At 34.3% G+C, this 22525-nt stretch overlaps 3 protein-coding genes across 3 annotated transcripts in view; all 3 read left to right on the top strand.

Annotated features, from left to right (window-relative positions):
• The window catches only part of LOC128208667 (RNA polymerase II-associated factor 1 homolog), a 30101-nt gene extending 29623 nt beyond the window's left edge, over nt 1–478 (top strand). Inside the window, exon 5 of the mRNA XM_052912215.1 lies at nt 174–478. Coding sequence (XP_052768175.1) covers nt 174–478 — 305 coding nt within the window. The remainder of the gene's footprint in view (nt 1–173) is intronic.
• Nucleotides 479–9084: 8606 nt separating this feature from the next.
• Nucleotides 9085–11679, top strand: LOC128208666 (uncharacterized). The gene is made up of 7 exons (XM_052912214.1): nt 9085–9118; nt 9443–9553; nt 9863–9958; nt 10079–10224; nt 10310–10539; nt 10652–10812; nt 11582–11679. Exons 2-7 carry the CDS (start codon nt 9532–9534, stop codon nt 11677–11679), a joined length of 753 nt encoding a protein of 250 aa, XP_052768174.1. The 5' UTR covers nt 9085–9118; nt 9443–9531.
• Nucleotides 11680–19059: 7380 nt separating this feature from the next.
• LOC128208835 (uncharacterized) lies at nt 19060–21301 on the top strand. Its single transcript, XM_052912462.1, has 4 exons — nt 19060–19243; nt 19714–19814; nt 20137–20314; nt 20628–21301. Coding segments are annotated over exons 1-4 (330 nt in total). The 5' UTR covers nt 19060–19193; the 3' UTR covers nt 20629–21301.
• Nucleotides 21302–22525: the final 1224 nt, after the last annotated feature.

Genomic DNA, 22525 nt, shown 5'->3' with positions numbered 1-22525 from the left:
GCAAAAAACAAAGAGCACTATATATAAAGAAGTGAGCTTGACAAAAGTATCTTCCAAACTTTAAATTAAGTATTTGTTTGGTACTTGCAGGAAGAAATAAAGAAGTTTGGAATAAAGTGAGATGTTTAGTACGATGAATGTCTCCCATATGTTAATTTTTAATATTTTTTTAGATGACGAGTTCCCAAGTCCTAAAGGCAGTGGTCGTAGATCAAGGTCAAGGAGCAGATCCAGTTCAAGGTCTCGTTCTGGATCACGCAGTGGAAGTGGATCAAGATCTAGAAGCCGTAGTCGAAGCAATAGCAGATCAAGAAGTCGCAGTCGAAGCAAATCTGGAAGTCGCAGTAGAAGTAGATCAAGATCTGGGTCAAGGTCACTGTCCAGAATAGAAGTAGGTAACGTAGTGGCAGCAGGAGTGTTAGTCGTACCCCAAGCAGATCTAGATCAAGGTCAGGCAGTCGCAGCAAAAGTAGGTTAAGAAGCGGCAGCAGAAGTGTGTCAAGGTCAAGGTCAATAAGTCGAAGTGGAAGCAAAGGAAGGTCACCCAGTAGGTCAAGGTCACGCAGTGCTAGCAGGAGTGGAAGTGAAAGTGAGGCTGAGAGAGGCAGGAAAAATGAAGAGGAAATCTTCGGTTCTGATAGTGATTCGGATAGTAATTAAAGAACCATATTTTTTGGTACACCAATATTTTTTATCAACATATGACATAATGCTTGTGTGTAAATAAATGTGGTCATTTGGATTTTCAGTGAACTTATGTACAGGTGACGATCATGTGAACATACATTGTCTATTGTTACATTATAATGTAGCAGTCAGAATTCCTCTTTCTACGACTACAAAACACTGCTTACATGCTGTTGTTGTTAACATATTGATTTGTGCTACAGAAAAAAGGTTTTGGGGCGTATTTTTCAGTCACCATTTAAAAAAAAAGTGTCAGATAAACAATCTATCTTAACTCTATTCTTGGAAAGAAATTTCAGTATTCTTCCCATTTCCTCTTATGACATAGCTTAGAAAGCTGACACTTAGTTTAAAACATAAAATATCGGAGTACTAATTGCAGGTTAGTTTCTATAATTTGTCATTAAAATACTTTTTATGCGCCCCACACCCCCTTCGAAAAAGAGGGGTATATTGCATTGCACATTTTGGTCGGTAGGTCGGTCGGTCCCTCTGTAGACCAAAGCTTGTCCGAGTGATAACTCAACAATTCCTTGACCTGTGAAGGTTGGGCTAACCAGGAGATGACCCCTAATGATTTTAGAGCTCATCAGGTCAAAGGTCAAGGTCACAGTGACGTTTAATGGTAAAAGAATTTGAAAGCTTGTCCGATTGTTACCTTAACGATGCCTGGACCTATGGTTATCTAACTTGATATGGAAGTTGGGCCTGACTAGTAGATGAACCCTATTGTTTTGGGGGATCATCGGGCCAAAGGTCAAGGTCGCAGTGACCTTGAATGGTAAAAGGTTGTCCGAGTGATAACTCGACAATGCTTGCACCCATGGCCCTCAAACTTGACAAATAAGTTGGGCCTGACCAGTAGATGACCCCTATTGTTTTTGGGGGTCATCGGGCTAAAGGTTAAGGTCACAGTGAACTGGAATGGTAAAAGGTTGTCCGATTGATAACTCGACAATGCCTGCACCCATGGCCCTCAAACTTGACTTAGAGGTTGGGCCTGGCCAGTAGATGACCCCCATTGATTTAAGGGGTCATTGGGCCAAAGGTCAAGGTCACAGTGACCTTGAATGACAAAAGGTTGTCCGAGTGATATCTCAACAACTCCTGCACCAATGGCCCTCAAACTTGACTTAGAGGTTGGGCCTGACCAGTAGATGAGCTCTGTTGATTTTAGGGGTCAGAGGTCAAGGTCACAGTGACCTTGAAAGCAAACTCGACAAGTTTTATGACCTATGGTTATTCATTTTGACATGAAGGTTGGGTCTGACCAGTAGATGACACCTATTGACTTTGGGGTTCATCAGGCCATGGTCAAGATCACTGTAATCTTTAACGCTAAAAAGTTAACAAATCTTCTCCCAGTGATATCTCAACAATGCCTGAACCTGATCGTCAAACTTGACATGGATGTTGGGCCTGACCAGTAGATGACCCTTGTTGATTTTAGGAGTCATAGGTCAAAGGTCAAGGTCACAGTGACCTTGAATGGTAAAAGGTTGTCCAAGTGATAACTAGACAATGCCTGCACGAATGGCCCTCAAACTTAACTTGGAGTTGCATCTGACCTGTAGATGACCCCTTATGATTTAAGGTCAAAGGTCAAGGTCACAGTGACCTTGAACGAAAAGAGCTTCTCTGTGTGATAACTAAGGTTATTATCATCTCTATCCCTACACTTGAATGTTCATAATCTTAAAACTGCCTTAACGGCATCCAATGTCAGTGACAAATCAGCTGTCATTTCGGTCTATGCATATTTTATTCAATTGTCCATATAATCCTGACAACATGGCGCTCGGGGGGGGGGCATAATGTTTGACAAACATCTCTTGTTCATTGAAGATGTTGTAAGGTAGATGTAGATGTACTTATTTTGGCATTGTTTCATTAATTAACCCTTGCGCATCCCTCCCCGTTCCCTCTGTACTGTAACAAAAGGTTCACGTCAATCGATGGAGATCGGTGTGTGTCTAACTCCCCAATTATTGTTGTAGTGGTATGGTAACCCAAATAACCAATGCCATGAAGCCTTAGATTGGTGTTTTAAACAGTTGACCACGTAAAACACTTGATCATAGTTCGTGGGTTCACTTTGCCTATTATCAGCAATTTCGTAAGCCCAGATACCAGGGTGAGAGGATTGAAATTATATTTTTTAATAATGGTCTTAACTATTATGCAAGAATTCACGAAGAACATTTTTTCCGAGCATAATTAGGGCTTTTTGCAACAAATTCAATCGACGTTCGACAATAACGGTGTCACGGGATCCCGAGCAAATTGAATTTTTTGGTGGGACTTCAGAACCTCATAAGTCGGCTGTTATAACCAGACACAAAAATTGTTATTCAGAAATTGAGATAGAAATCCCCAAAACATGCTATGTTCAAGCAGAAATATTTTTAAAGCGATAAATGATTGTTTGCTGATTATTCAGCACGGAGTGTAGAAAGTGCCGGTGTCATTGTTGTAAACGAAATTGATCTGGCAGTGCATAAATTTCAGATATACTTATGATTTTTACTTGTAATGAAAACTGATCTGTATATACTAGAATTTATTCTTTGAAGAATGCAAATTTATAATGAAATTGCGTGGTGTAGAAAGTGCAAATAGTTTGACCAGATATCTTCCGGTGTCAAATTGTTCGTAGACGAAATTTATCTGCATAAATTTCAGGTATATCTTCTTGGAATGAAAACTGATCTGTATAAACTAGATTTAATTCTTTGAAGAATGCAAATTAATAATGAAATTGCGTGGTGTAGAAAGTGCAAATAGTTTGACCAGACATCTTCCGGTGTCAAATTGTGCGAAGACGAAATTGATCTGCATAAATTTCAGGTATAATTACTTGACATGAAAACTGATCTGTATATACTAGAATTTGTTCTTTGAAGAATGCAAAATAAAAATGAAATTGCGAAATTTAAAAGATTTTAGTTACGGATTATTTAGCACAGGAGGAAACGGAGTGGTCATGTTAGTATTCTGATCTGCATTTAAATAATTTATAATAAATTCTTTAAATTTTAGATGAAAAGTGATCTGCATGTTCAAGTTTTTCACGTCTCAAGAATGCAAAATAATGATGAAATTACGAAAACATTTAAACAAAAACCCTGTTTCGTACTGAATTTGTTTTATACTTAGTTTCATCCATATAATTATGACTGTACGCGTTTTGAGTTTTTTTTTCAATGCTTGTACTAAACTGATACATTTAAGTGACCTACACTGTACGTCATGTACAATTCTTTGTAAAACAGGCATATAACAGCCCGCACTAACACGCTTAGGTTTCCATGGTGGTTAACATATACAACTTTGGTATAATTTCAAAGGACATTGCTTAATATTAATAAACTTATGGTAGAGTGTATATTTTTCTTACTTCAACTGAAGTCACACATTAGCAGACATAGATTGAGATGTTTCAAAATATTAAAAAAAAGCTTGTTTGCTATATTTGTTCAGTATAATTTTACACTTTCTTACCTTACACATAAAATCCCTTTGCTGTTGTTGTTGAGTTAATAAAGGTCTGCCCACGCTCTATTGTTGCTGCATAAAGGCTTGACCCTGTCAAATCCCAGTGTGACTGAAAAACATTTTTGAGGTAAAAAGGGGAGTTTTCAATCCCAACGTTTTGTGGGATGTGCGCAAAACAAGTAAGTTTGAACCCCAAATGCATAAAACCCTTTCAGATGATACGAAACTCATACATGGTTACCAGGCGTCCACCTTTACACAATTGATAACGCCCAGAGTAAGGGCGTTTTTGTTGATACCAAACCAGTTTCAGTTTCGGTTTCAATGGTTTCAGCAGTTTCGAAACCGGTTTTAATAGTTTTGCTTTAAGTAACATATGCATGGTGGTTTTGTGTACAGTTTCAACAACATGGCGGTGCTACTGCATGTAGCCATTATTTCTGAACTTCTCCAAAACAATGATACCGCAGATGATCGTTTGCATGTCTTATATATTAAAAGGTATTGGAGAACTGTCCGCCACGTTGTTTTTCAGAGTGAACTAGTTTTCGGATGGAACGAACCGATGAAACCGCCTCCGGTAGGGGTTTCGATAGTTTCAAAAATCGGTTTCGGTTTACGTTAAAAAATACGATAAAACTGTTGTTGTTTTTTAAACTGTAACAACAAATACACAGTTTGTGAAACCGGTATAAAATACGAAACCAGTTTATTATCAACAAAAACGCTCTAAGGCTCGGTTTACTAACACTCGCAACTCAAATCGGCACAACCTAGGCCCGTTGACCGGAAGGATGCTATTGCAGCCAGTTTGTCGAACCAAGCGGATTCGCTAACTGAACAGCGAAGACGTTTAAAGGATCTATAAATAACAGAACATCAGGAACAGGATAATTCTTTTAGTACAAAAACTGTCCCTGCTATCCTGGAACATATATCATACATCACGCATATTTATTTATTTCGATATATGATCAGCAGAAGTGACGAAAACGAAATGATTATTTGGTGTTCATGAGATGAAATAAAACGTGATTTGACATCGAAAGCAACACTTTGAAGTTTAATATATGCCTTAATTGGTATAAAATGACATCTAAACGTAGTTTATCAGCAAAACGGTGCAACTTGTATGCAATCGTAACGTCATTTCGGGAATTTCCTCGGTCGAATTGCGTCTCTGCCCTGTGTGCGCTGACGTTCGATACCGACGAGAGGGTTAGCCAAATTTCAAAACACGGAATAAAATCAAATCGATGGCTTTCCAGTTCCGATCGAAGTTATATTTAAATGATAACCTATATAAACAACGTCAAAAAGGGCATAAGATCCGCAGAAATAGATAATATCCATTGAGACTGCTACCAGCAAAATAGACCTGTCCAGATGCTTATTCACCGAGAATTTTAATCTGTACCACGCCTCAGGAACTGTGCTCCTTTCTTCAGACGCACTTAGTAAATTAACCACGTAAATAAAGAGTTGAATTATATAAAATGAGCTTCATTCATGATGTTTATGAAGCTTTAATCAATGGCATATACGTTTTGTATACTATTGACTGCGAAAATGGTACCTCAGAAGGACATTTACTATTTAGGTGGAACGCGAATTTCCTCCTAAAGTGCGTCTTGTGAAAACGTTCACAGATATGCATTTTGCTTTCGTTTGTTTTGCGTATTTTGTTTTAAGTGCGTCTATACGGGGGATGATCAAGCACTTTCTAACCATACACATCCTAGGATGTAGCTCCTTTACAACCTTACTTTTGTGGACAGACGCGTTGTCGTGCAAAATATTGGAGTGCTGTCAATGAGGTCTGAGTGCTTGCGGTGTAATAGTGGACGTAATAGTTCCATAAATCTTGTAGCACTCTTTATTAAGAGTTTCACCCGCCAGTACCGTTTGTGATGTCCATTATTGATACGCCGCAAATATCATATGCAAATATCAACAGTTCTGACCTAAGCGGAATTTTACCGCTTTTGGCGAGTTTTTTGGGTGCCATTCGGTACCCTGTTGCTTCAGTTCAGGTACAAAGAATCGCATCCATGTTTCATTAATAACAACGATTTCCTAGCTGCATTTCATCGCCTTCTTCATCGTTCCTTTGTAGGAGTAAGCGGGCGATATGCACACGTTTGTGTTTTTTTCTTTTTTGAGAGCATGTTGGGTACCCAGCGAGCGGCGATTTTCCTCCTTGCAAACATTCAGTCAGAATGTGATATTCCGACCCTTGATTTATATCTAACTCATAAGCTATCTCATCGCATGTGTATTGTCTATCAGTGTTGAGTAGTTTTTCCCACACAAAAGATGCACAAGATTGTGTCAAATATTTTTACCATGTATTAAATAATAATACAGGTCATGAAGTAGGGCTGAGTTGTTTTGACTAACCCTCGTATCTTTGTAGTTGTAATTATACCAATAAATTTACGAAATATGACTAAATTTATTGGCCACATGTCAATAAAAGTAGTTTCCTACTTATATAGAGTGCTTTTTGGAATACAAATACATCAAACTACTCATTAAAATAATAATTGCGCTTTTCGTTGGAAAAAATAATTTCCATTTTTTAAGACAATTATACTGTCACAATTATTGATCTATAGGTTTGTAGGGGTGTATTTAAGCGCAAAATAGTTATTCAGCTCGGATCATTTGAATGGAGTTCACTATTATTAGAAAGGGGGTGCTAATTTGCCAGGATCAGCAATTAGAATAATGATCTATTTTAAATTAGGTTTCGTATTTTGGTAAGAATTCATATGAATTAAGAGTATTTTCTTAATGAATCGATTAAGCCATGTTTGATAACACTATGATACATTGGAAAATTGAAAATTAACTTAATTATAGAGATTTATAAGAATTTGAGTATAGTTTCTTCAAGATTGTTTGTATCTTTATAAACACTAATCATTGAACGGAATTTGCATTTGTATTTATGATATATTATGTAGGTATTGTATGCATACGTTTATGTATCCGCCATCAACGTACGTGCTACTAGAGATTATAATTAAATAATTGCCTTTGTTAATTTGGAAACATGAAGTAGACTAACGAGTATCCTCTTGTTTATAATTTACAAATGCCTTTTAATGTTTCAACAAATATCCGCTTAGTAATCTCATTTAACTTTAATTTGAACTTAGACTGACATACGCTTTTTTAGGGGAACATGTCTTTGCAAAAGAAATATTTTTATTCCATGTATATAAATAAACATGGAATAAAAATAAGGTATACAAATAAGTTCGAACTTTGATTTTCTCTTTTAATATTGATAACTCTTTGTACAAAATCCAATGATGTCGTATACATTGTTTCAATATTTGATATGTCGATTCAGGAAAGCTTGTACAGTGGGGATGGAAATCCAAATAGGACCATTATTTCAAAGCAGATTTTGAAGGGTTTTGCTTCTCGTTTTGCATGGCAATGCCGCACTTAGGAAAAGGAGGGTCGTGAATTGTAAATATCATTGCTTTAGACACTTGGAAAACAGTACAAATAGTAATTAAATTGCTGAACACTCGTACAACATTTATTTTTATTTTTAATGTTCAAATGCAATGCAATTAGGAAGTCATGGTACTAGGTTTTGTCTGTATGGTATATTGCTGTTATATATCCGTATATGAGCTGGAAGCAATGTTGATAAATAAAATATTTCATTTCTCTGTGTGTGTGTTTTATTCCATGTCTATACAAAGAACGGACTGCACAATTGTGCATTTTCCTATTTTCTTGCGATAATTTTTAATGTATAAACAACAAATACAAGGTTATAATTTATATTTTATAGGCACTACCATAAATGCAATCACAAAGCACGTTGTTTTATTGCAATTTGTATAAAACGCCACAACAATGACGCTACTCATTTTATAATACCAGAAGCATTCTTTAACGTTGTGAGTGCAAAACATATTCAACACAGTTTCAAAGCATGCAATTCATATATCAAACAATTTAGTTGGAAGAAGATGGTACATCCTTAGACATGTCTTGCCCAAGGGAAAAACTATCTAAATAAACACTCAACGATAGGTGCTTATCGCCACAAGGTAACACACAAAGATAACATAAACATAGTATACCATCAAGGTATAATCAAGAATAAACGAAAACATCCTTCTTGTTTTTATAAGTACATTCCGTGTCATATAAACGTCCCATTGAATCAGTTTTTGTCGCAACATCCAACGTTTTCATCATTATGTTACATTGTTCATATACCAGTTCTATAAAGAAACCTGTTCATCGTCTTTATTTATTCTAATTGTTTTTAAATATCTCTGCAAATATTTGCAACCCAAAGAGCACCAATCTTTCTCATCACTTGGTCATCTTTTCAGGGCAAATGTAAACCCCTCCAAGTCCCCCATTGTAATAACTGTCACCGCACTTCCAGTCCAATGTTGTCAGAGTTCCTGTACAATGGGCAAAACGAGAGGTTCTTGGTACAATATCGCAATAACAGCAAATATCGAGAGTGAATGCATTTGAATAACACGATTTGTTTAAATAATATAAGGCAATTAACTGTTTAAACTCCTAATATTTAAATATATACAGGTATATTTGATAATCTAAACTAGATTCGTTTTAAATGTGCAATTATTAAAATTGATAAAAATGTGTCAGTAAATAAGGAAATATTGATAGGATATCTTTTCGCTGGATACACAAACTCATCTAGTTTATCCCAAACTATTTTGTAACATTACCCCAACTCTCTGAAGTTAAATAAATTTGTTTATATGACAGTATTTAGCAATCGTAAATACACTGCAAAATCTAGCATTTTCGCTGCAACGTTGTTTAAAGAAAACCGGATGTTTAAATAAGTGGCCTAGGACTTTCATGCGTAGTTAGTTTAAAACAACTCACTTGACATCTCATATCGGACCTTTTCCACATAGTAAATAACCTTCACGTTCACACTTGTTTCGATTACGTTACTTTGGGTTTAAACATATGATTATTTAAAGTACACTAGGTTGTCTCATAAATATGCATTCGATTGATAAACCTTTTACGGATTTAAGTGTGCAAATTTACTGAAATAATTTGTGAGGTGTGTAGTACTCAATGTATCATCAATGCATCTTATTTTAACTAAAAAAAATCTTACAGAAGGGCAATTGATTGTATACTTTTTATACTTTACATGATAATATAATATAAATATTGAAGATGTATGTATGTTTTAGATAATAGGAAAGAACCATTTTAAAACCTACAGGAACGGACGGCATAATAGGACAAGTTGTTCATAAAACATTCAATCAATTTTAAACTCGTGAGCGTGAGGAAAAAAAACAACAACAGGATATGGATAAGACAGGTCAAAAAGGTATTTTCATTTTTTAATTATGTATATTTAAGTCTTGCTACTAGATTTTGCCAACAACTACTTACTAACAAATTTGTTATACGTTCAAAACGGTATCTTATTTTTGTTATAGAACGTTATAATCGTAAAGTAAAAATCAAATAGTATTGACTCATTACTATTTACTAGGTATTATTTGTAAATAAACTCTTGTAAGGCAATATATTTATGCTAAATTAAAAAAATTATAAACCTAATTTACAGTTTATAGTATTGATTATAGAAGAGCAATGTAATAAAGTTATTTGCATATTTTTTCTTATGCTTCAGCTGCCCAAGATACAGTTTCAGATTCTAGTTTCAACGATGGACAATCAGCCGCAATGCAAGCACAGACGCAAGAGCAGTTACTTCGACAGACAGAAGGTATGTGTATAACTTAATGTTGATTACAACTGTATGGCCATCTGTATTCAATTTGCAAGTTAAGAAAGACACTGCAATTGTCTTAGGTTAAGTTATTAATATTACTTTTATACATTTTAGCTAGTAGGCAGATGTTGTATGGAGTGTATGGGAACGTGATCACAATCTTGGAGGAGCACGAAAAACGCACTTCGGCCGTTGACAAAGGGAAACTAAAACAATCAGACATAGCAATTCCAGACCAGTCCTGGAAGACAAACGAAGATGTAAGTTGTACTTTGGAGGCATTTCTAGTACTTTAAATGAATCAATATAATACCATCTCACATTACCAACGCCTTTCTTTGACAGGTTAAAGCCAACGTGGAGACGCAGTTATTACTCTTCGAAACCCAGAGTAAATTCTGTCCTAAAGAAGTGCGACTGTCTGTAAATCGTGAACTGAGACTGAAAACTATTGCCTGGTTTGGAGTCAGAGAGGAATCAAAACTCGACATTGAAGAAACAGACACGTTTGCTTGCAAGCTCTATGAAATTCTTGTCCAAGGGGAGACAAAACATGAGAGCTTAGACAGGCCTAGGTAAATGAATGTTTATATGTATAAAATCACGCATGAAACATGTATGAAATGCTAAATAATATTTTCTTATATCCAAGCGTTATCATTCATTGTTTTTTCTTCCTATATTTAGGTCTCCGATAACAGAGAAAACTATTCGCGAGACTTTGCCGAACATTTTCAAAGGCCAGCACGATGCGCGTGAGCTTGACGATTCCTTTAAGAAGGACAAAAGCAAGAAAGCTCAAAAACCAAAAACGCGACAGGCAGAAGTCGATGATGCGTATTTGTTGGGTAGGCTACATCCCTTATTTCAATTATATAAAATGGAGGATCATTGTTTTGAGTAGTAAGATCGAAATATATATTTCACCGAGGAGGCACCAAAAGTTATATTTCACGAATGGCATAGCCACGTTTGAAATGTATACCTTTAGTGTTCAGGAGGTGAAACATATAGCGATCTCACAATAAAACAATATATGGTTGGAGTGGTCTAGATGTTCGCCTCTCACACAAGAGGTTGTGGTACCTTTTCATATCCTCCCATATGGACACCAGCTCTAGTTTCTGCACACAGAACAGACTCGAGCGTGACTATATAAGCTGTCAGCTTTCGCCACAATCGATCGAGATAAAATAAACAAGTATAAACTATAAAAAGAAACACTTTTTTTAGTTATATGTCAATAAGGATTTAAAAAGATATTTTAATTTCAATAAAAGGTCAAAACATTTAAATTGCTGTTTTCGTTTTGCGTCCATGCAATCGTTTTAGTGACTGCTTCTTTTATATGTTATATATATATTATAACTTGGATTCATAGCGCAAATACATATTATTACGACATTTGGCCATGCTTTGCAATAATCATACAGAGAAGACGTGTTTAAACATATGCCAGACGATATCACACAGCATATAATGGATTAGAAATAATCTGCGCATGAGCTCTTTATTTAAGCTATGGACGAACGAAATAATAAGTACGCCAATGGATATGTTACATTTTCACAGGGAATATTAGCAACACTATATTAAATTATTTGTTCTCATTTTAAGGTTTATCACGCATTGGAAGGACAAATCCAAAGTTGAAAGATTTCCTTGACGAGGATTGGTCACTTATTCAGCAGATGGGATCAGTGAACATTCGTTGATAAAAACAACTGTCCATCAATCAACCTTGGACATTGATAATACATATCAAAGTAATCTTCATGAAGATGGCAGAACTATTTTCACGTTGATTTAAGCTCCTACAAAATTGCAGATTTTATAAACAATATACTGGACCCCAAAGGAGAACTTAAGAACTTGAAAGAAAATATTTGTTATGACTGCAAACTACTAGAACTCGTGTATAATCAGGCACACTCTTAATATATATTATTTTAGCAATTTGTGTTAAATCTGAAATATTACTCAGCATGGTGTAATCACGTTTAGTTTAAACATATTTTATTCAACACATATATCACACGTTGCAACATTGTATTTTCTACTTTTATATACATGATACATTAAAGAGGATTTTGAAGAAAGGAGAACATATAAGATTCTAACCTATGATAAACATGTAAATGCCCTCTTCTTAACGCTATTGTACAAACCTTTATTTAATAATATTCATGCGTTAAATTTCTTATCTTTGTTTTCTATAACAGCTTATTTTTAAGCCCCCATTTTGGTGGGATACATGTTTTAGTTTATGAATTATTCTTATGACCTACTAACATGTAAAGTACGTATGTGACGTCGTCAGCGATTACTGCAGCGGTAAAATGTCCATGCTTATTTCTTCATAATATTGAGCCTTCTAGGCAGGCAATCGGTGTGTGTTTTTCTTTTTTGAAAATGATGTCTTACTCAAAGCTGACACATTGTTTGTTATAAATTGACAATTATATCTAATAGCTCGTTTGACTTTGGTTTTGGGTGATAATATAAATACCTCCACAGGCCGCATTTTTGCAGACGACGTCACATATTTGAACATGTAATACATCTAGGAAGGTCGATATTTTGGAAATACAACATGATACCGAGAGTTTAAACATATTGATCTTAATTTGTTTGAGCACTATCATTGCGCCTTTGCAACAGGTAGAACCTTTCAAAATTATATTCAATGTCCAGTGACTTTGTCCCGGAGTTAATGCCAGAAGGTACCAAAACCTTCTATATTTCAAAGTCGATTTGTTCTTTGTTGCATTTACCCCACGAATTATACCAACACATTATGTCAATTGTCAAATTTTGTGCAGTTCAAAAATGTCACTGTATCGAGATTTGTTTTTTTTTATTTCTTGGTGTTGTACAGCATTTTTACCCTTTCACGAGAAACTTGTCTACCACTGTTACTACTCACAAAGAACAATGACAATTATATCCAATAAGTACTTTTTTATCTCAAAACTGGGTTTTCATGCAAGCTGGTGGCTGATGTCGTAATATACAAGATGTATGTACTTCCGAAGGATCTCTCTTCCATTAATTAAATGTCTTTGCTTTTCTTACGATTAACAGAACAATAAATACTTAAATATTTTGACCATATACTGTTATAACTCGGTGTTCTATCATTACTGGTATACATACAACCAATAGTTGTGGCATGTTGGATATTGGTGCATATTTCCGTAAGGAAATAGCGACATTAACTAAATATAAGCTTAATTTGAAAATGTCTAGGATCAGAACAATTGTAATAATTCAATCGAGGCTAAGGCAGCCAAAGAGTAAACCACTTCCTTGTTTAAAGACATAGCGTTAATGACCTTTAACGAGATATACACAACTTCATTAGACCAAAGACGGGATTACACAAATATTGAAATATTGTGTTAGGCTTACTTAGGAAACCGTAAATAAAATTAAGTCTTTATTGGAGAGATAAACACACTATTTCACACTTACAACAGCACAATCAATAAGGGCTAAAAAAGTAACTAATAACACAATAAAAAACTACAGACCCAGTAGTCAAACAAGATAAACCCCGTTAAGAGGAACACGATAAGGGCCCAAATGATCCTGAACGAAGGACACACAGGTACAAACATGACAAACAGATCACGCAATCATAGGATGATTTAAACTGAAATCTACTGGACTGGACATCTTAACAACAAGGGTGACTTTTTAATGTCTCCTGTTATAAGACTACTCGAGAACAGGTTAAGGTTATCCGGTAAGCGCACTCGCTTTTCACCAGGGCGACCCTGGTTTGATTCCCAGTCTGGGCGCATGTCTGTTCCCAAGCCCGACAAGTATTTTTCCGGGTACTCCGGATTCCACCACAACACACTTTCGAACAAAAATGTGCCAACGAGAGTGACTAAGTAGAGGTTATTATACGGTTCTTCACAGTCGTTGTAAAATATATAATGTATAAAACCTTTTAGAAATAAGCATGAATTTGACGACATAGACATACTTAACGACATAGTAGATACATTCGTTGTGAGCGATTAAAATCAGACAAAGCAATAGTGATACTGACTCAATCATACACATGCAACCATCTGGCAAAGCTCGTAAATGTGCGTGAAATGACAAATATATTTGTTAAATTGGAAATTATTATCTAAAATGTGGCAGTTAATACAAATCTGTGTTGAAAAACTACAGTAATTTATTTCTAGCACTTATTTATATAATTTATGTTTATTCAAATAGTGTAATTTGTTTGATGTTTATTATTCTTGTTGTCAGTAATGAAAATGCATAAGCTGATTGCATGCTAGAAGTGAAATTAAGTCTGTGAACAAAGCTCGTTAATAAAAAAGGAAGATTAACACAAATATTTTATTGAAATTGAATTTCCCAAATAAAATTTTCTTTGGCATATGGTGGGGGCAATTCTAAATCAAAGTTGAAGATTGCTGCATTAATGTTTCACAGCACATTTGTAGTTCAATGTTTGGCTAATTCAGAAAAACAGAAGAAGAAAAACAACCTAGTTGAAGATGTTTTTATACAAAAACCCATTGTTATATCTTGAAGAGTGCTTAAAGATTAAAAAAACCGAACTTCTTAATGAAACTTATATACTTTCACTGACATTACAGGAAGTAAAGGTAAAATGATTACTTAAGCGTTTCCTTAACCGTAAAAGTATATAAGCGAAAGAAATGTTGTGAATGAAAACATCCTTGGGAAAGGGAAAAACTAGGACACAGAAATAAATGTAAGCAGACATCACAATCCGGCACGTTAAAGTAATCTAAAAGCAAGGACTAATATCAAGCATACCATTACGCAAACTATCAAGTATGTATTCGTTGCAGATTTTATGAATTGGAATACATACAAACCACACCTTTTGTGTATTTAACCAATATCCAGAAAAAGGAGACATTTTAACCAACAAATTTTAAGAATGCCTATTTGATTACTCGTCTACTTCTAAAGATAGCAGTACGATCTTTCGCCAACCGCTAGAGCCTGAGATACAAACTGAAATAAGAACAAAAAAGGGGTTAAAACGATTGTCAAAATTACAATCGAGGAAACTTTAAATAAACCTTATATGAACGAACACAATATATAAAGGAAATATTTTGTACCTTTCATCAATGAATATAAAAGATCATTTTCTTTTACCCTAGAATTTACTTTAAAAATACTTTCGGAAAATATTGCTAAAGGCAACCGAACATTTGATTATCAGAAAACCTATAAGGACATGCCAGGTATCCAACATTTTAACAATGACCCGGTTTACAAGGTGCAAAGTTAAACAGGCATTGAGCGAGAGAAAACAAGTTCACAGTACTAGAAAGACTGCATACATACCTTTGCATGCAATTTTAACTATGATAAATATTAAAATCAGCAGAATTAAAGTATTTACAAGTATGACCAATCATACCACTGTACGGGTGCACATATACAAGTATAACAAACAACACTTAATTGTCTTGCGTATACAAACAAACACATACCCAAACTGTTGCTATTAGTGTCGTTTACAGGGAGTTAAGGTTAAGACAATAATTCGTCAATCAGAAGCACTCGTGTCATATCGGTAATATGTTTCACATGGAAAGATTATAACCAAGCGGAAACCTAAACAGATAAAGACTTTTGAAATTGGCATGACGCGGACACGTAATAGCAGTGGCTTTCAATATTGTTATATAATATACAGGGAGTAGCAGTAATTTCAATATTGTTATATAATACAGAGAGAGTACGGTAGTTTTCAATAGTGTTATATAATCGACAGTGAGTAGCAGTCGGTTAAAAATGTTGTTATATAACCTACAGTGAGTAGCATTCTGTTTACAATGTTGTTATATAATCTTCAGTAATTAGCAGTCGGTTAACAATGTTGTTATATAACCTACAGTGAGTAGCAGTCGGTTAACAATGTTGTTATATAACCTACAGTGAGTAGCAGTCGGTTAACAATGTTGTTATATAATCTACAGTAAGAAGCAGTCAGTTTACAATGTTGTTATATAACCTACAGTGAGTAGCAGTCGGTTAACAATGTTGTTATATAACCTACAGTGAGTAGCAGTCGGTTAACAATATAGTTATATAACCTACAGTGAGTAGCAGTCGGTTAACAATGTTGTTATATAACCTACAGTGAGTAGCAGTCGGTTAACAATGTTGTTATATAATCTACAGTGAGCAGCAGTCGGTTAACAATGTTGTTATATAATCTACAGTGAGTAGCAGTCGGTTAACAATGTTGTTATATAACCTACAGTGAGTAGCAGTCGGTTAACAATGTTGTTATATAATCTACAGTGAGAAGCAGTCAGTTTACAATGTTGTTATATAATCTACAGTGAGAAGCAGTCAGTTAACAATGTTGTTATATAACCTACAGTGAGAAGCAGTCAGTTAACAATGTTGTTATATAATCTACAGTGAGAAGCAGTCAGTTTACAATGTTGTTATATAATCTACAGTGAGAAGCAGTCAGTTTACAATATAGTTATATAATCTACAGTGAGAAGCAGTCAGTTTACAATATTGTTTTATAATCTACAGTGAGAAGCAGTCAGTTTACAATATAGTTATATAATCTACAGGGAGAAACAGTCGGTTTACAATATTTTTATATAATCTACAGGGAGTAGCTGAAGTCTTAAACCTACTGTGATCTCGTAAGGCATTACAAATCTAAAGACCAAACAACAAAGATATATTAAACGTTGTGTTTTTGGCTTAGATCAAACGTTAAAACACTATCATTTTTAAATAAACTGAGTGTAAAATCAACATTGAACACTCAATATCACATATATACCACAATTTTACATAATTGCACATTTCAACTAAAAGATATGTCATGGAAGGATTTATCATCTTGAAGAAACGGATGAAACAAACTCATTTGTTATCTTGAAAGCCTTAGCACCCAGATAAAAAAACATCGCCTGTAAAATTGGTAAACCCAGAAAAGGCAACAGAAGAAGAGAAAGACTATAACACTATTGATAAAGTCCAAAGCAAGTATTCCATATTTCATGATTGAACAGACAGATGTGTTTTATTTAGCAGTAATTTATAGCGGTCAGCCTGACTAGTCTTACTATTGCACAACAATATATTTATCAAAGCAAAATTAAACATATAAACCTTTTACAGAATTTGTTAACCTAAAGCCATCAGATTGCTAAAAAACATACATATAAAGTAGATATGTATATAAAAACCAACAGAAAAACGTTCTGTATTAGCGATTATCGGAAGTGTTTTATGGAAAAGATAATTATTTAAGATAAATCACATTAGAGGTATACGTTATAAAACAATTACAACATGAGTTTTAACTCATTTGTATACTGACTAAACTATCGTTAAACACAGCGAGGGCTCAGGGCAGACTGATGAAACTACAAATGAACTAGACAAGGTTAAGTCTGTATTGCGATGAGCCATTGATAGGCAGAGCAAGCTATATTTTTGTTTTTATTGTAGTCACATTTAATTAGGTTAAATTTAGCTTCCTCTTTGGACAACATTCTTGGACATCATGTAAAAATAAAAATGTAACGCCTATACGACCACGACTTTTTAATGTTTAGTTTCATACAATGATTGGACAATCTAAACTGCCTGAGACGTCAAGAATAAATACGGTTATGCTTTCACCATTTAACATAATAGAAAAACTGAGCACGAAAGCTTTTATATTTGTTTGATTAACATCTGAGAAAACAGTCGTACCTAGTCTCAAAATATATCAGCAGTATCAAATCCTCTACCCGAATATTAAACGAGTTAAGTACGGAAAGTGCAAAGAAGTTCATGTAATTTGGCTTTTATTCAACTTGGCAACTCACATCAAAAAAATAAATATTAGATACAGACTCACCGGCGATAAGTGAAAACTGATATTCACATGTCAACCAATTTACCAATACGGTTTTGGTGCAACTGACTGACTGCAACTGCGCATTAAAAATAATTGTACCTCGATAATCTTATAAAATCAAATTAATTAAATGTGCCTTCTAACTAAAGTATAACATTTAGAAAAAAATCAATACTCATGTAAAAACTACAGAAACAAGTTTTTAATTGACTGCAGTCGGTTTCTATATGACTTCCACATATTCTCACGTGTATAAGATGAAGATAAACCACATAAAATTTTGTATTCTTATAATTCATGTTTATATGTCACTAAATAAATGCCTGTCGCGATTGGCTCTGAAGTCAGGACGAAAGAAGTATGAACATAAATGAAAAGGGAATGGTTAAATGTACCACTAGATCGCACAAAGGTATTAATATTACAATGACAAGCACAGTAATTGGAAATTTAAACAAAATCCCAGCTTAGAGGCAAAAGGCAAGAGCCCAAAAAGAAACGTTTTCCCGGACATTTATTATTTTTTCGGTTTTCTCTTTTTTATTTTGATAACTGTTTGTAAGAAATCTCATGACTGCATCACACATGTTTTTTTTGTTTTTGTTTCTTATATATTTTTTATTTAGGAAAGATTGTAGAAGTTGGATGGAAAAGCGAAGAAGTCTGTCGACAGGGATTGTGTTTCAACGCAGATTTTAGGGGTTTTGCTCCTCGTTACCCATCGCAGTACAGTTTGCTTAAAAGCAAGAAAGGGATTTTATGGCATCATTTGAAAGTGCACTTGGAAAGCAAAACGATATATAAATAAAATAACAATGTTGCAAAAGTTAAGTGAATTGTATGATATATGCACGTTGCATGCCAAACGCTATTAAAATAAACATGTTTAGTTTTGCTTGTATTCTGAAACCTAAAAAGTAACACAAAAAGCGAAACCAACGTCTATATCATGACATGTTATAATTTGGAATGCTTGTTCGTTTGAAAGAAAAGAAGCAAGGCTTTTTTGTGAAAGATAAACATGAAACCCCAGACTTAAAGTACATACTGGTGACCTTACTTTCAGCTTGTGGATATCGAAATAACACAAACTCATATGACAGCGATTGTGTTACAAAATACTTAGACTAAGAACTAATATTTACTCTCGCGAGATCTTGTTTTTCTTTGTCAGGAGGTGTGTCGTATATAAGTTTGCCAATCACATTCATCCTTTGTGTTAGGAGTTTAACTGCTTGATTGAATGTTTGTGAAACAATTTAGTTCTCTTATAATTTTGCTTGAATCGGTTAGTTTAAATAAATATAATCACTTTAAAAAAAGAAAAGAAAAATGGTTTGGGCAAAGCTAGAAAAATTCCGGTGTCCTGCGTGTCCACTATCGTAAGTACTAATTATATTTTATATTTTTTTAAAAACAATTTGTAAAATGTTTGTTGGATGTTCATTGAATATGCACTAGACTGTATTTTTATTAAAGCGATTTCATCCGAATGCTACTTTAGTATTCAGTATGGGATTTTCATTTAAATGCAAAATTAGAAGCATAATTGCGAACCATTTTCGCAACTGCACATGCAAGTTTCGAACAATCCTTGGCGTCTTTGTCTTAATTTGTCGGGATGTGGTTATTCGTAGAGTAATCCTTCAATCTTAAGGAAACATGAGATAACGGTATCGTTTGTTCAAATGACAGAAATACACGTTTACAATGTAATCATCGGTCTCTGTCGTCTTAACGATACATTAAGTTCAGCCAAACATATAAAAGAGCATTGTTTTGACACTACAAGGTTATATCCTGCACTCAGGTAACTAAAAATTTTGTGATAAAGACTATGCAATTTGTTTAGATTGTTTACAACGCCTGGGGACTGGGTTTGTGCCCGTGATAGGACTCCTGTATTTATCAATGAGAAAGGTGTTATGGAATGTGGAAATGGAAATCACGCAGGTCAGCATTTATTTATTTCTAAGGATGTCAATGTTGTATAAAGGTAAAAGTGTATCAACTTTAAGCTTTAAAATTCATCTCAGTATATTGAAAACCATTTTCTACGACATCAGTATTTTTTTCACTGATCATTACCCCGTCATTTACCATAACGATATTTGGATGTTTGTATAATCTTGATTCTAGTTCTTTAAAAAATGTTTTGTTGAATGGTACGCTATTGGGATTGCCGATATAGTTTGTATTGTTTTATCAAATCACTTGATGTAGTATTAATAACATATACAGTCTTTTTGCAGCTTTAAAACTTTTACAATTTTAGGCAATGTGTGTAAATGGGGGTGGACATGTGGCTCTCAATACCACAAGGGTCGCTTTTTCGTAGCTGACCTCGAGGGGTTTGTGTTTGCTACTTCGCAGGCTCAGGAGCTTACAGACCAAATGGGGGCCAAGTGGGTGGCAGAACTTGTTAGAGCACTTGGCAAACAATTCAAAAAGTGGTGAGAAGTATTTGAATCAAATGTGTAGTTAAAGTGAGGCTCAACTGTCCGCAGATTGCCATTTGACTTATATATGTATATATTAGTCATCATAACACAGTTAAACTCTTGGAAATATATAATTTATTATTTGCTACATTTATGTTTATTATTCAGAACAAGCGATACCAAATGTTATGGCAGGTTATTTCAATTGTTATCCGAAAATAATTTTACATTTATACCACTTGAATAAGGATTGTTCGTTTATCATGTAGTGCATTCAGTCATAAATACAAATAAATTGTATCTTTGTTAATTTTGTATATTTCAGAACATCTTCGCGCCCAGAAAGGGAGAGTGCAAGAAAATGTGCACACTTGAATTTTCCAGTTTTGTAATTTTGCAATTAACAAATTAATTTCATTGTGATATACACTTATTGTTATTAATATCCTTAGACAGCATTAAACGGTGCCTAATGACATTTCATTCTTAAACGGCTTGTGGAACTTAATATAGTAAAGTGTACAAGAAAGCAAGATCACCTTTCCTTCATGTGAACTTTTCCATTTTAAAGCTCAATTTATTTTGTGTTTCTATGATTAACCTTCAGTCAATTGCAGTAATAATTTTAATTTCATTATCATTTAACACTCATTCCTATTAATATGATTAGACAACAATTAACGGTGGCTAATGCAATTTCATTCTCCAACTGCTTTAAACAGTGACTTATTGAATTTAATATAGTGTACATGAGATCAAGATGACCTTTCTTTAATGTGAACTGTTACATTTTAAAGCTGGATTTATTTCTTATTGTTTTTCTATTATTTACTTAAGTCATATTTATTTTTAGTGTCAAGGTAACTTTTGTTATAATCCTTATTGAAAGAAGGTAGACTGAAGATTACAATGAAATATGTTTATTGTTCTAAACTTGAATATGCACTTCTTTTTTCTAATGACTAACAAAATAAATAAAATAAAATGCTTTGAAATATATATTATCTTGCAGTTCTTGTTAATTATTATTTTTGTCGTAAATATAATTGAAATACTGTCAAGGACAGAGATTTCTCCTTTAAAAGTTCACAATCACAAGTCTATGAATACTAAATAATGAAAGGTACCATTGCTCAACCTTTTCTCAGCCAATCTATCTACAAAAACGCTCCAAATGAAAGGAATATTGTTTACAAGTTGGGGCCACCTTTTGCATGATTCGAATCTTATAATGGTCGATTTGAATTTGCAGGGATTGAAATTGATATTTTTGCCGGGACACGCCCTGTAGCAAATAAAATAACATATGACATTTGAACCACAATGTTTAAAAACTAGCAATTAACAATTGTTTCATGGTTATATGGGAAACAGTCATCACCTTTATCTCAAGGTGGAGGGGATGACATTTCCTGAGACCGATAGGCCATGAGTAACTGTTTAGAATGTCATAGCCGACATTTAGAGACAATAGTTTTGGCTGTAACCCAAAGTACCATGAAATTGTTTTATTACTTGATCAAAAATTTTCTTAGCAAAAAAGGAAATCACTGTTTTTATTGCTGATCAAAATTGTATTTGAACAAAAGGTTTTAACATAAAACACGTTCAAATGATGCCATTCCGATGACGATAGAGCGCGGAAGGCAAACAGTTCATACTTTTGACTTGGGAATAGTTTAATTGAAGACAAATTGATAGCTTTCTTATGAAACAGCAAATAATAACAGATTTGTTTCTTCTATAACGAATCAGGTAGTACTAACAGATAAACGACATCACAGGACAAGTCCAGCAAACAACAATTTCTAAGACTAATAGACACACATCGGGAGAGACACATAATCACATGGCAACAGTTACAGATGAACTACATAATGATAAATCGTGGTCAATAATCATGCTGATATCACCTTTGAATGATAACGATCTTAACTCGGTTTAAGCCGTCAAATGAGCTCAGATATCAACATAATATCAGGTTCGATAGTGACTATAAGCCCGATTAACAATCGCTCAAATGAGCAAATTGATTCGTTGTGTATACATATTTTATCGCCACCCATACACTACAAGCGGCGGAACAAACTGCAAACATTTTTTACCATGATCGACTGTCTTATTGTCTTATGAGTCTTGTTCAACGCAGTGCAGGTTAACATATCTAAGTGTCATAGCAACAATTCTAAGAGATTATATTACGGTAAAATTGTGTGAAGGGAT

The sequence above is a fragment of the Mya arenaria genome, chromosome 11, assembly GCF_026914265.1.
Source record: "Mya arenaria isolate MELC-2E11 chromosome 11, ASM2691426v1".
Taxonomy (NCBI): domain Eukaryota; kingdom Metazoa; phylum Mollusca; class Bivalvia; order Myida; family Myidae; genus Mya; species Mya arenaria.
This window is presented reverse-complemented; position numbering and strand designations above follow the sequence as displayed.